At 41.3% G+C, this 13,242-nt stretch overlaps 1 protein-coding gene across 7 annotated transcripts in view; it reads right to left on the minus strand.

The window, feature by feature from the left end:
• Positions 1 to 13,242, minus strand: part of LOC105291558 (mothers against decapentaplegic homolog 1-like) — a 29,999-nt gene extending 16,757 nt beyond the window's left edge. Inside the window, exons 1-4 of one of the 7 annotated variants that reach the window (XM_023530240.1) lie at positions 12,091 to 12,449; positions 7,944 to 8,107; positions 6,605 to 6,689; positions 886 to 929 (exon numbers count right to left, since the gene is read on the minus strand). In XM_023530240.1, coding sequence (XP_023386008.1) covers positions 886 to 929; positions 6,605 to 6,689; positions 7,944 to 8,073 — 259 coding nt within the window. In that variant the 5' untranslated portion in view covers positions 8,074 to 8,107; positions 12,091 to 12,449. The other 6 variants (XR_002780124.1, XR_002780125.1, XR_002780127.1 and 3 more) reach the window with 6 other exon arrangements.

Raw genomic sequence — 13,242 nt, forward strand, 5'->3', positions numbered from 1 at the left:
ACAACAGTGCATCCTTGGTCTCCGTCAATTTCCAACACAGCTCAAGTAGCCAATATCATTCTCATATCATCACTATCATCAGCACCACCACGAAGCACCAAGCGCTGTTCTCAGCACTTTACACCTATTAACTCACTTAATCTTTAAAAGAATCCTAGAAGGTAAAGACTATTTTAGAGATTATGAAACCGAGGTACAGAAAGGTGAAGGAGCTCACCAAGGCAACCCTCTCCTATCCAGCTTCTCCTAAATAACCTCCTCCTTTGTCGCATGCATAAAGTAGAGGAACTGACAAGCAAGGATTTGCTTATAGTTTTATCTTAAGCCCTCCAATTCCTTCCCTTCCCAATTTATTTTTTTCACTGTTGCTTTCCTTCTTGATATCTTCCTATGTCCCTAGAACATGGAAAAAACAAGAGTCTTATCAGGGCGGCAGTGACAAAAGTTAATTTTAATCTAAAGAGCCTAGAATGGGATAAGAAATCATAATCTATACCTCAACAAGACATATGGAAATTGGCACCATTATTTACACCAACAGCCCATATGTGTGTTCAACTCTTAATATTCTTATGATGAGTCTGTGAAACACTGAAATTAAACCCTTTTAAGAAAGAAATTCATTTTCTTTACATCCCCGCTGATTATTCTTAGGGTCCTTTACTGAAAACATAAACGGAACAAAATTATCGGCTCTCTGTTTTTCTTGAGGTAATACTTTCCCATTCCATTTTCTATTCAAGCAAATGTAGAGACAGAGAAAATTTAACTCACGAACTCTTTCAAGCATCATGTTTTATTATCAGTAAAACATTAAAATGTTCATTTTAATGGCTCATACGGTCGCAATGCTATCTATAGACAATGGCGAAAAGTAGTACTCAACCGCAGAGGACCTGGGTGAGGGGATGATAAAGCAAACGGTGTGCCTGTGTGGCAGAAACGAGGCAGTGACACTGTGATTCCAGTACCCTATCCCATCAGCCCCTGACCCCCTTTTTTCATCCTCTTCTCTAGGGTTTTTCCATTGTAGCATTATAGGATATGCAGCCACACACTGTTTGCTGGTAGAAACACCCCTGCCTTCCCCCAGTTGTGACAACCAGAAATTTCTCCAGACGTTGCCAGATGACCCGCTACTCTACTCAGTCGCACTCTTCTGCCCCTTTTCTCCCTGTAGTCTAAGTGCTTTGGGCCTCAACAGTTTTATTTAGCTCCACTCCTAAACTCTGAGGCACAAGAAATTGCTGATTTCTTCAAGAAGGAAAAAAAAGGAAAGATGTCAAACGCACATACCTGTTCTCCCTATCGTTTTTCTCCTCAAAGAAAAAACGAGGAAACAAAAAGTTAACCCTTGGAATTAACCGGCATGTCTGGAGCCCTTACAGCAGGGGTCACCTAGCACCCAGCTCTGCCGGGTATAAAAGACAGTGCGTGCACACACTAAACTCACAACACACCACAGGTCACACTTCCTGACGTGTTTTAAAAACGCTAAAATGAAGAAAACTCACTCATCAAGTACTGACTGTGTGTCCGGCCAATAGTTCTTAATACCGCTGCACATCAGCCTTCCCTATGGTGTACATTTTAAAAAGCTTTCCACCGTAACCCCTGAATAGGATCCGGAGTGGGGCAGGCATGCCTGCTGCGGTTACTGTTCATGGGATTCTGATGTGCAGGCAAGGTGAGAACCATCGCGCTAACACAAAGATCACAAAGACACGGTCCACATACCCTCAAGGAACTGTCTCAAGATTAACTGTAATAAAAGCTATTAAAATAGAAGATAGATGAGACAAGCAGGTATGTATTGCGCTTCAGTCATAAGATCCTCAGTGCAAGTCCTATACTGAGGACCCCTCGTCCCAACTTTATGAAGTATAAGAGAGATACCAGGAACATAAGCATAAATATAAACACAGACACTCAAAAACTCCCTGAAAAAATCAACCACAGTAGAAATGGGCAGGAAACTAAAGCTCTGACAACCGCATTAGATTTCTTTCCCAATCCTTTGATTTTGAAAGACTACCTCAATTATAGGAGAAACAGCTTCAAGCTAAGATGATATAACATTAATAACAATGGCTTGTTATTTAACTCTTCCATCATCGTAGTCTCCCCTTACTAGAAAGATTGCTTCTTCAGGGCAGAAACTGACTTACATGTTTCACTATCCCATCCATAACAGGGCCCAGTGCTGGATGCACAGTAGGAATGCATGAAATACTTGCTGAATTAATATCAGCTTAACAAAAGCAGAACCCTACAGTGGGGATACATCTTTTTTAAAGGAGGCTTCCCTGGAATACAGAGCAATATCTCATCGGTCTGTGCAAGTTGATAAGACCAAAAAAACCTCTTCAATGTTTAAATGCAAATACATGCTGTAAATACAGCTTGGGTGCCAATCATTTAAGTGATAAGTTAATTTTGTTCACAGTTAACAGAAAAACATTAAAAACCAATCAAACATGCCCTCAAGCTTGAACAAACTAAACAGAAGTCCTGAGCACACAAGCATAAACAGAGGGACAATAAAGAGGTTGTTATTAATTATGCCAGAATGCAAAGCCAGCAACAGGCAAAGGCAAAACAGGAAGCCGTAACAGATGAGGTGGCCAGCTATATGCAATCGGCTGCCCTGAGCTTTAATAGGGCTAACTGTATAATTTCTAATGCAACAGTCCCTGCGCCATTATTAATCCCCTTCGTGAAAAGCTACTCTCTTAGATGAAATTAAGACCCATTTTCCCTACGTTCATCCTCCCTCTCCAACTCAGCTGAAAGAGTGTGAGGGACAGGTCGGATCTATGCATCCAGGGTCCCTACTCCCCAGTCACTGTCATTCAGAAGGGACTTAGGAATGGGGAGGGGATGGTAAAAGGCCAAGTGCTGAGCCTGTAGATGAGACTTAAAAGCTGTTCCCCACCCAACTTTGAAATATTTGCAGATCGTTAAAAAAAAAAAGAATATGGTGAGGCAGAAGATGCTGACGTGAAATTCAATTCTGCCTCGTGGCTGGGTAAGGACTCACTCACTGCGGGGGTGAGACCGAGTGTACCTCACTTCACTGGGGGAAGGATCCCACCAGTGCCCAGCAGATCGTTCCCTTCCTGGCAGAAGGTGAAAAGCTTTCTTTATTCCCACGACTCTAACCATTACCCCTAAGAGAAAATCTGGGAAATTAAATGTTGATGCCTAACTCTTTAAATTTTTTTTTTCACTTTATAAGAGATTTTACTATATGAGAACTTTTTACTTTAATACCTTATAAACCAGTCCATCCCAATCATCAAAACCATATCCCAAGACCATCACTATCTCATATGAATAAGAAAATGTCGCTATAAATAAACTCTAACACGTCAACTCAGGAAAGAGAGAAAGAGGCCCATTTCGATGTGCTCTAATAAGTGCTGGTGTCTTTACCGTTCATCAATTGTGCCAGTTGACTAAGAAACTGCATGTAACTGATAGCCAGGCCCTGAAGGGCTGGGAACACTTCACTTTCTAATGAGGGGACTTCTATCCCAAAATCCTGTCCTGGAGGGTAGTAGGGTAGTCATCAAGGAAATGGGATGGGGAAGGCCTGTCTCTTAAAACTCCAGCTTATACGAATCGTGTACCAACTTGGAACTCCAGCTTCTCTTAGAAGGCAGGAAACTTTGGTTTCCAAAAGCCCAGTTTTCCCCGACTTATACTTCCTAGTCCACAAAGAGAAATACAATAAAAGAAAAGAGAACTGTCACCATTCTAGTGAAGAGTCTGATCTAGGACACGGCAAATATTTTATGTTTATTAGTCATCTGCATTTCATTTGTTTGTGAATTACTTGTTCATAATCTTTGCCAATTTTTCTATCAGGATGGTGTTTCCCATTGATTTAAAAAGTTTTGTACAAAAGACGGTAACTTGCTTGCAAATTTGTTACCTGAAAGGTTGGTCATTTCTACATATTCGGTCACATAAATGCTGTCAAATGTATAAATTTTTCCTTTATGGTTTCTGAGTTTGGAGCCACGTTTAGAAGGGCTCTACAGCTGGCTATTAATATCCTTCCTTCTCTTGAAAAGGCACAAATCAATTTCCCCCTTTCCTTCTGACACTATGACAAGAATCCATGCCAGAATACTTACTTTGTAAAGCTCTGGGCAATTTAAATAACTTTTTAAAATCATTAAAAGGCATTCTTCTATTAGTTCAACTACTACGCTTTTTTTAAAAACCTGTATCCAGAATTGTCAGGGAAATGTTCCATCTACAAATTCCCAAACTTGGTATTTCACAGTTTCATTACCAGCATTCCCATTGCTTAACTCCTCTCAATTTATTCAGTCCATTGGACTCCTTACAACCTGTGACTGCCTTACCTAGATTGGACGTGTTACCACTCTCAACACTCCAGACTCTAAAATCACATTCATTTTTACAAATGTATAAATAACATTTTTGAGGGCTTATCACGTACGAAGTCCGTGTTACATCCTTTGTGTACTCTATGTTTTACTGACTGTAAGATGTACCTTCCCCTCCCATTTTAACACCTCTGAAACCAGGAAACTTATAATCAATGGTATGTCACGTCTAATTGACAGTTTTTTCAATAGTACACGAAAGACTGTCTTACACTGGGCAGCATCTTAGATTAGATGAAATACGGAAGTATAACTCATTTCATCTTACAATCCATTCTGAGGCTGGTACTATTACCTCGCTTTTTCAGATGAGGAAAAGTGAGGTACAGGAGTCAGTGGTACGTAGCTTACCCAACGTTATAAAAAGCAAGTTAAGTGTTGGGGCTTGGACTTAAACCCAAGAATCCTGATTCTAGAGTCTCATTCCTTAACCAAATTGCTATCCCTAGGCCAGACTCATCTCTGCCAACGTTTCTCTCCAATCTTCCTACCAGGTCACCAAGTTATTCCAGAAAGTGACAACTACTAGTCTTCTCTGCAGCCACATCAAGCTTAACCCAGGCTTCCTCCTGTTTATACTTTGAATTCTCCACAGATTTGCTGGCACACCACCTACAATGGTTCTTCCAAAACTTCTCCTTTATTGTTTATCTTCCAATGCCATCTGCTGATTCCCTCACCTCACCATCCCAACGAAGAGACTGGCCTCTACGCTACCGCGAAAATCAGCACAAGCTGGCGTGAGCTCTGCCATCTGCTTCCCTTTCTCATTTGAACCCCGTTCTGCTTCTCTCTCAGACACCTCTCCCTCCTTACCTGTCACCTGTGCTCCAGATCACTAACGCCACCACCTCTGTTTTCTATTCATTAACTTCTTTCCCTCGACCTTCGAACATCAAGGGGTCTCATCAACTTTGAAACATAAGTCACTAGAGGGTATTTTGAGAACCTATTTCTCATTTCTCAATATGGCCGGTCTGGTCTCCTCATCTCGACTGCATTCGATTGGCCCAGCCTTTTCTCCTTCGCCCTGACCCATACATTTCCCCTCTGAACCTGTTTCTGGAATCTCTTCCTGTGGCTTTCTGGTTTATCTGCTCCTCTGACTCCATGTCTTTCTTCCAGATCCTTCTTTTGTCTACTTCAAGCATGCCTCTCCCTTCTTCTAATTCCTAACTGTGGCTTCAATAGAAGATTCAACCCACTAGTTCTTTGTTTCTCTGTTCATGATCCTCTCAGGATACTCAACCACACTTAGAAGTTCAACCATCATTTCCAAAGTCGATCACTACTGGAAAATTGTATGTAAAGCTCTAAGCCCATCTCTAAGCGGCAGTTTAGTTATGTATCTCTAACTTGCCTATAGAATACTTAGATACCCCACCTTAAATTCAAGCTGTCAATTCTAATTTGTCATTCATACAATCTTTATTCCTTCTACAACTACTTTCCCTATTCTTATGTAAAAGCTTTATTAATTTTCCAGCCATTCAGGTTAGAAACTTAAGAATAATCTCTGCCATCTCTGTCCCATTACTCTACAGCCAAATAACCACCAAGAGTTTTTTTTGCTCACAAAACTCACCTCATCAGATAGATTACTCAAATAGTTTTCCTATTAATCTCTTGGCATATAGGCTCTACCCCTTCCAATACAAACTGCATATTCAAACACCTTCAGTGACTTCCCAATGCTGCCTTATGCTGGCTCTCTAAGGTCCACAAATTCTCACTCCAACTTAACCTTTCTGAACATCTCTCCCCCCTCACCATCCTGGGCCCCTTCAGGAATATACACCGTGGTCAGGGAGAGCTACTCCCCAGCCTCACCAGATCGGTGCTGTCCCATATGAAAGCCACAAGTGGCTATTTAAACATGAATTAATATTTAAAATGCAGTTCTCCTCAGTTGCACTAGCCACATTTTAAGTGCTCAATAGCCACTTGCAGCTAGTGGCTGCAGGGTTGGACAGAGCAAATATAGAACACTGCCATTGCTGCAGAGCGCTCTACTGGACAGAGCTGCTCTAGAGATCCTCAACACTCACGCTGACCTCCCGGGCCTTCCACACCACAACTGTGCCCGGAACAGCTCTCCCTGCCACCTGTGCAAACCAACATGTCCTCTCATTCCACAGTGGTCCTCATGTGAATTGTCTATAACAACTGACTCCCACTATTACCTTACGACAGCTCTTGCTTGCGGTGTTGTTGCATTTAATTTTTCATTTTTGTGTGTCTTCTCACCAATGACTGAGCCCCTCAGATCTAATAAATATTTATTGAATAAATGAAGCATATACTTATTACATTACTGCATCAAAATTATCAAATAAGAGCATATTCAAAATCCCTCTTCCATTAAAATGACACATTTTCTTTTGGTCTAAACAAACAAAAGAGCCTGCATTCAGCTAACTAAATAATGACTTAATTTAGTGCCTAATTATAATACTTAAGATAATTAGTTTCCTTTTTTTCTTGTGGTGTTTGAAGCTAAAAAAAAAAAAAAAAAGCTATAAAAGTCTGAAATACTTCCACTTTGCATAAGCATACCACAAAGAAACCACAAAAGATAGACAATGAAAGGAAAATAAATGAATAGTTTGAATAACTATGCCCTAACTGAGATTGTAGGAAAAAACATCTATAGTACAGCTGCCCTAAACTTCAGGGGGAGCTACAAACAAAGCATTAAAAATTATGTATATAAATCTATTTCTGAATCAAAAGCTAGACTCCTCTATCCTCTTCTCCCCAAACATGGCACAGTGTTTATTTACAGTCTGAGCTCGAAAATAGACAGGTGCATAAACTGTTGTGCATAAATGTTCCTTTAAATTCAGACTTGTCAAGAAAATTAGTTAAGAAATCAAACCCACCACACCACAGGATCACCAGGTAAAGATTCCCATGAACCTTAGAGGGAGTCGTCCCTAAAGTTCTGATTTTAGTTTATAACCAATGTTACAAAGATGTTAAACCGCTCAAATACTGCGGTTTCCAGTACCCTCCTAAAAATCTGATGTAGTCACTGGAGTTGAACAATTTATGAAAGTTTGGCTTTTCCCGACAGAAATATAGTTTCTCTTATGCAAATGACTGTTCTATAGAACCTGCTTATTTCTGTAAGCTGGCAAGCAGTAGCTGTAAACATTATGTTTTTACCTACAGGACTAGCTGTACATCTCTAAAACTGGCACCATCTTAATAACACACACCAAAATGAAGATTTTGATTTAAATTTTAAGTACGTACATTCATGCTACCTAACTTAGCTTTTTTTTTTTACTTCTTTTTATTAAGGAAGTTACTCCAAAGTGAGTGTTAAAAATGCTTTAGATGATTTTGTGGAAGATCAAATGACAGAGCAGCAGATTAGACTGAATAGTTGCACTACCAGGTAATGATAGATTATTATTATATATTATGTTATTATTATATATCATATAAATAGTTGAGAGTTCAGTTTGGAGCAAAATAGAGATGTCTCCATTTGTTATCAAAGCACACCTTGCTAACCTTGGCACCAAAAAGTAAAAACCAGAGCTTCCAGGTTGTTGAACATCCAGGTGCTCCGACAGCGGGTACCTGGAGAGGACACGGACGCTCTGCACCGTCTCCCAGAACTTGCCCTATGTATTTCTTCCATCTGGTTGTTCTTGAGTTGTATCCTTCATAATAAACTGGTGATAGTAAGTTAAAAAAAAAAAAAAAAAGAAAAACCCTATATAGAATTACAAGTACAGAGAACACTTTATCAGCCTTCATGTTATTTTATGACTTACTATCAAACTTCTCTACCTTTTTAAATTTAAATTACCCTTTTTCTCCTCAGATCTTTGCATTCTCTCCCTAGGATCTCCCACCTCCTTCCCTAAATACTCCAAATTTTAGCTTTTGGTTAAGAATGTGATTTGTTTTTAAGAGTCAAGATAGGTGATTCACATAGCAGAATTGCCTGATTTAATTTAAACTTTGTACAATCTTGGATCACTCATTTTCTAGTAAGGTCCCACTGATTAAATCAGACATAAGACTTTTCCATCTCTAAAAATGAAAAAAAAAAAACAAATTTAAACCGGAAAAAAAAAAATAATCTCTCTGAGGTTGCCAGATTTGATTCCTATTCAGCTCAAACAATAAATGTTAGGTACAAAAAAATCAATAATATATCAAGAAATTCTTTCTCCCCTCCCCAAATTACCATACACTGGATATGCTCAAACCAAAGCATCCGAATGCCCTAAATATGGTAGGAAACAAAAAAAAATGAGAACTTAACAACGTGCAGAGTGACCCCGGCTCTGGCTTTCCCTCTGCCAGTCATTAGATAGGTGATGTTAGGCGAGTCAGCGCTCTTTTCCGGGCCTCAGGTTGCTCAATTTGATATGAACCAACTGGATTAGAAAATCTTCAAAAGAGCTGTTAACACTAAATATCTCTATTCTCTGTAAAGGAAATTACAAATCCTAATGTTTATGAACGTACTTAGCAAGGGAGCCCCATGATGTACTTCACCTGAAATATCACGCAATTTGTGTACTTAAGTGCACACACACGCTTCCCAGGGCATATTGGCATTTTTGGATTGGAGGATGGGAATGAGAAGGTATAGGAGCCACAGTTTCATCGGATTCCTTAACAACCCTGACCCCCCCACACACACACAAAAAAATGTTAAGAATGACTGAACTATAACACTAAACAAAAGTAGACATTAAATATAAGAAAAAAAATTCCAAGGAATTTGCAATGAACTATTCATATCTCAAGATGCAGAGTTTACCAGCTAAGGGAAGACTAACTTTGATGATATAAACTGAACTACTAGAACTTTCTTCCTCGGAACCATTAGATTATGATTATACAAGAAAAACAAAAGGGGAAAGTAGTATTATCCAGAAAAGCAAAGATAAAACCAAATTGTCTTTGAAATGCATTACTTTTATGTCAGATTTATTCTTCCACTTATGTTCTGCTTAGATATGTATTAACATTATGTTTCCTTTCTTCCACTGAAAAGAAGATAACCAAGAAAAGCACAATAGCACAAAATTTGTCTAAAAGCCTAAAAAATAAAAGCAAAATCACATCTATATTGGAATAATAAAGTCCCGCAGAACAAGGATTATTTGGGTATTCTAGGCAAAAACAAAAAAACATTTAAAAAAAAATACAGTTAGGAGTGAGGCCCTAGAGTCAGACCTTGTTCATATCACAATCACCAGTTACACAGCCTGAGGCAAGAGACAGTGAATCATTCTGAACTCAGTTTCTTTACCTGTAAAATGTGACATGTTACAACAGTACTTAGGAAAGTTTTGAGGCTTAAATGAAACAGGAGTATTAAAAAACAAGGAAACAGCAAAAACTCAGAAAAAAAAAAATAGCTACAATGATTTCTCCTACCGAAAGCTCTAAATCATATTAGGATCCATGATGCCAATGATAAATATAATCCACAAAAAAGTCAACCGCATTTTATCCAGTGGCTTCAACTGTCACATACAAATTGTTTAATAAGAGCAACTAGTAAGTATCAAAATTAGTTGATATAGCTCTTCCTCTCAGACCCCACAAACTCATCAGCAGAGGGAACAAGCAGAGAAGTAGCTGAAAGATGAGTAAAAAGGGAGGAAAAGGAGAAATAAAGGTCCCAGAGCAGCACTGTCCGATAGAACCCTCTGCCACGACGGAAATGTCCTACACAGACACTCCAATAAGGCAGCCACTAGCCACATGTGGCTACTTAGCACCTGAAATGCAGCTGGAGCTACTGAGATGAATTTTTATTTTTATTTAATTTTAATTAATTTCAACTTAAATGCACCCCAGGTGACTATGGCTACCTTACTGGACGGCACAACCCTAGATGACCCATGAATTGAATAAGGATTGCCAGAAATCTAAGCAAAAAACAAGTCTCCTTTTCCTGAATTGTTCCTATGTTCAATACAAATATCTTTGTTTTCAGTGGAGCCCTGGTAACTATGACTAGTTAAAGAAATAACATGTCAGCTGATACATCAATACAGGGCAACTCAGTGCTAATAAAAGGATCAGAGATAAGAAGTATGTAGCCCTGATATTTTAGAAGGTCCCTATGGCCAAGTTAAATTAAAGCATGACCCAGTACAGGGATCAGAGTTGCAAAGGTCCTTATCAGCACTCCAAAAGCATCTTTTTCTCCACTACCAAATGGAAAGCTACTTCAACAATGCAGACTGAACATCTCTGCATTGCTCTTCAATTTTTTTCAGAAATTCGGAGTGCTGTAAGCCTTCCCCTCTTTTCAGCAACACCGGCATTCCTGCCCAGTTCAGCCTTTCCACTACATACGAAATCCATGTACCACCCATATCTGAAGTATAACGCCAGACTCCTGCTTAGCTGCCCCTGTAATATGGTTTAATTATGATGACTGAACTAATAGGCTGACATCATAGACTTTTACAGGCTGACCCCATGTCATCCTGATGTATCATTTTGCACCAGTTCAGTGCTGTAAATCAATTTAAGATCTCAAGCAGGTTGAAAAGGCTGGTAATGATGCTTTCTCTGCTGTCTCTGGAGACTCTACATTATACACAACTTACATTATTTATAAAGCCTCAATGATGCCTCCATTAGCCTTGTAAGACTACACAAATGAGATCTTTTATACACACAACTTGGCCTTGATTATGTAGGCGACTGCCGCTTAAATATACCCGTCTAATTATACTCGTTTATTCTTTATCGATCTAACCAACCTATTACTAGAAATCAAAATTAAAATCTGAAATTTAGTTTTTAACTAATAGATATATTTGGGAAAATAAGACTGACTTCTACTCCTAATGCCATGATGAACTTAGTAGAAAAGAATTATTAAACTCTAACAGGTGAAGAGGTTAAAAATTTTAATTTCCTAAAAACCGTCATTTCTACAAAATGCAAAGGTCATCAGCTCCTCAAGGGTATAAAATCAAAAGATACTGCAAAAAGGAAAAATGGATTTGCTTACATACCTATGGTTGGAGGGGTCAAGACTAAAGCAAGGACAAATCCCTATCCTCTGAAGAAACTGGATCCAGCCTGGATCCCACAGAGGCTCTGGCATCACCCACCTCTAGAAAATCATCTCTGCATGACCCTGGTTACAGTTTCCTAAAAACTGCAATATTACACAAATGTAAACCACCTGCACAGAAATATCAAATAGCTGCAAATGGGAAAGAGGGAGGGAGAGGGAAGAACAAACACTTAAATCGGTATTGCATATTTAGGCCTGGTACCTACATCAGAATAACACTGATACAAAATACATTCATTGAAAACGCTGCGGTCGTGAACATTGTTCCCACCTCTATTGGTGGTTCCAATACAGCTCGCCTACTTCCAATAAAACGAAAGTGGTAATTATCAACAAGGTGAAAAATCAACATGGGCAGAGAACAGTTTTTTCATTGTTACTGAACCTAGACATGTTATCCACCACAGGCAGAGCGAGAAATGTCCTGAAATAAAGGCATTCCGTGATTTAGCTGCTAAGAGTGTCAGGAACAGGAAAGACATACAGAAATCATGCAACTTCTGTATGATTCCACCCACTTTGCAACTTCAGAGACAGTGGAAAGGAGAGGACATTAGGAGGAAGAAAAAGGCCGGCTGTCACGGCACTCACGAAAACGATGCTTTCTCAGGAGATGGTTCTGAGACGCGCCTCATTTTCAGAAGGGAAGCGCCTTCCTGGTTGTCTCGCAGTGAATGTAAAAATCGTATGAGCCTCGAAATAAACAAAAGCCGCAGCTACTGTAGTTGTGAGATCGGGCAGGCATCTGTCCCTCCTCCCTTTCTAAGTAATCAAGGAAATGCTCTCCCTTTAAGCCTTCATATATATTAAGCAACTAGAAAAACAAGCCCACGTCTCTCTGTCTCTCTGTTTCTCTCTCACACCCACCACCCCCACCTTCTACAGAAACAACCCCGAGAAACCCTCACAAAGCCAGGGAGCGCAGTAAATGAACAGTTGTTCAACAGCGAACTCACAAATACACATGCAGTGAGGCAATCAAATCCGGTCAAGGGAAAGGAATGAGACGACACTTAGAGACGCAGGGGGGTGTAGGCGGAAGAGGGGGGAAAAAAAATTACGCGCCGCCGCCAAATCTTTGAATAAATTAGAGGGAATTTCGGTACGAACTTTCCTTTCCCTCGACCCCCGAGAGCCTCGCTGGGGCGGAGGAGGGGACCGGCCGGGGACGCGGAGGGGCCCAGGGCACCGGGTGTCCCCCTCCTGCGAGACCGGCTCCCCCAGGCGCCCCCCGCATCAAGGGCAGCGCCGGCGGTCGCCTTCCAGCTCCCGCAAGGGTGGCCCGGGCCGGCGGGATACAATGGGCCGCGCGGACGGGCCTGGGCCGGGGTGCAGAAGGGGGAAGAGAAACGGGGAGCGTGCGGAGGAGGAGAGAGAGGGGGTGGCGGTGGCCGGGGAGGTCCCGAGGCGGCCAGGGCCGGGGAGCTAGGCTTCTCCACCGCAGACCCCACAAAGACGCGAGGGGCGTCCCGGCCGAGCCCTGCCCGGCTGGCTGGGGCGAAGGGACGAGAAGGTGGCAGGTCCGCTCCGCACAGCGGCCGGGAGGCGCCATCATGGGGGTGGGGGGGGTCCCCGGCCCGCCCCACGCGAGAAGAGCCCCGTCTCCGTCGCGCCCCGCGCCTGCCCCAGCGGGGTCCAGGGCGCCGAGGGGAGGGCGAGGACGCGGCGGAGGGGAAAGTTGGGTTCGGGTCTGTTTCGTTTTACCGGGTTGGCGGCGCGCCCGTCCGCGCGGGCGCACGAGTG

Source organism: Pteropus vampyrus, unplaced genomic scaffold, assembly GCF_000151845.1.
Source record: "Pteropus vampyrus isolate Shadow unplaced genomic scaffold, Pvam_2.0 Scaffold47, whole genome shotgun sequence".
NCBI classification, from domain to species: domain Eukaryota; kingdom Metazoa; phylum Chordata; class Mammalia; order Chiroptera; family Pteropodidae; genus Pteropus; species Pteropus vampyrus.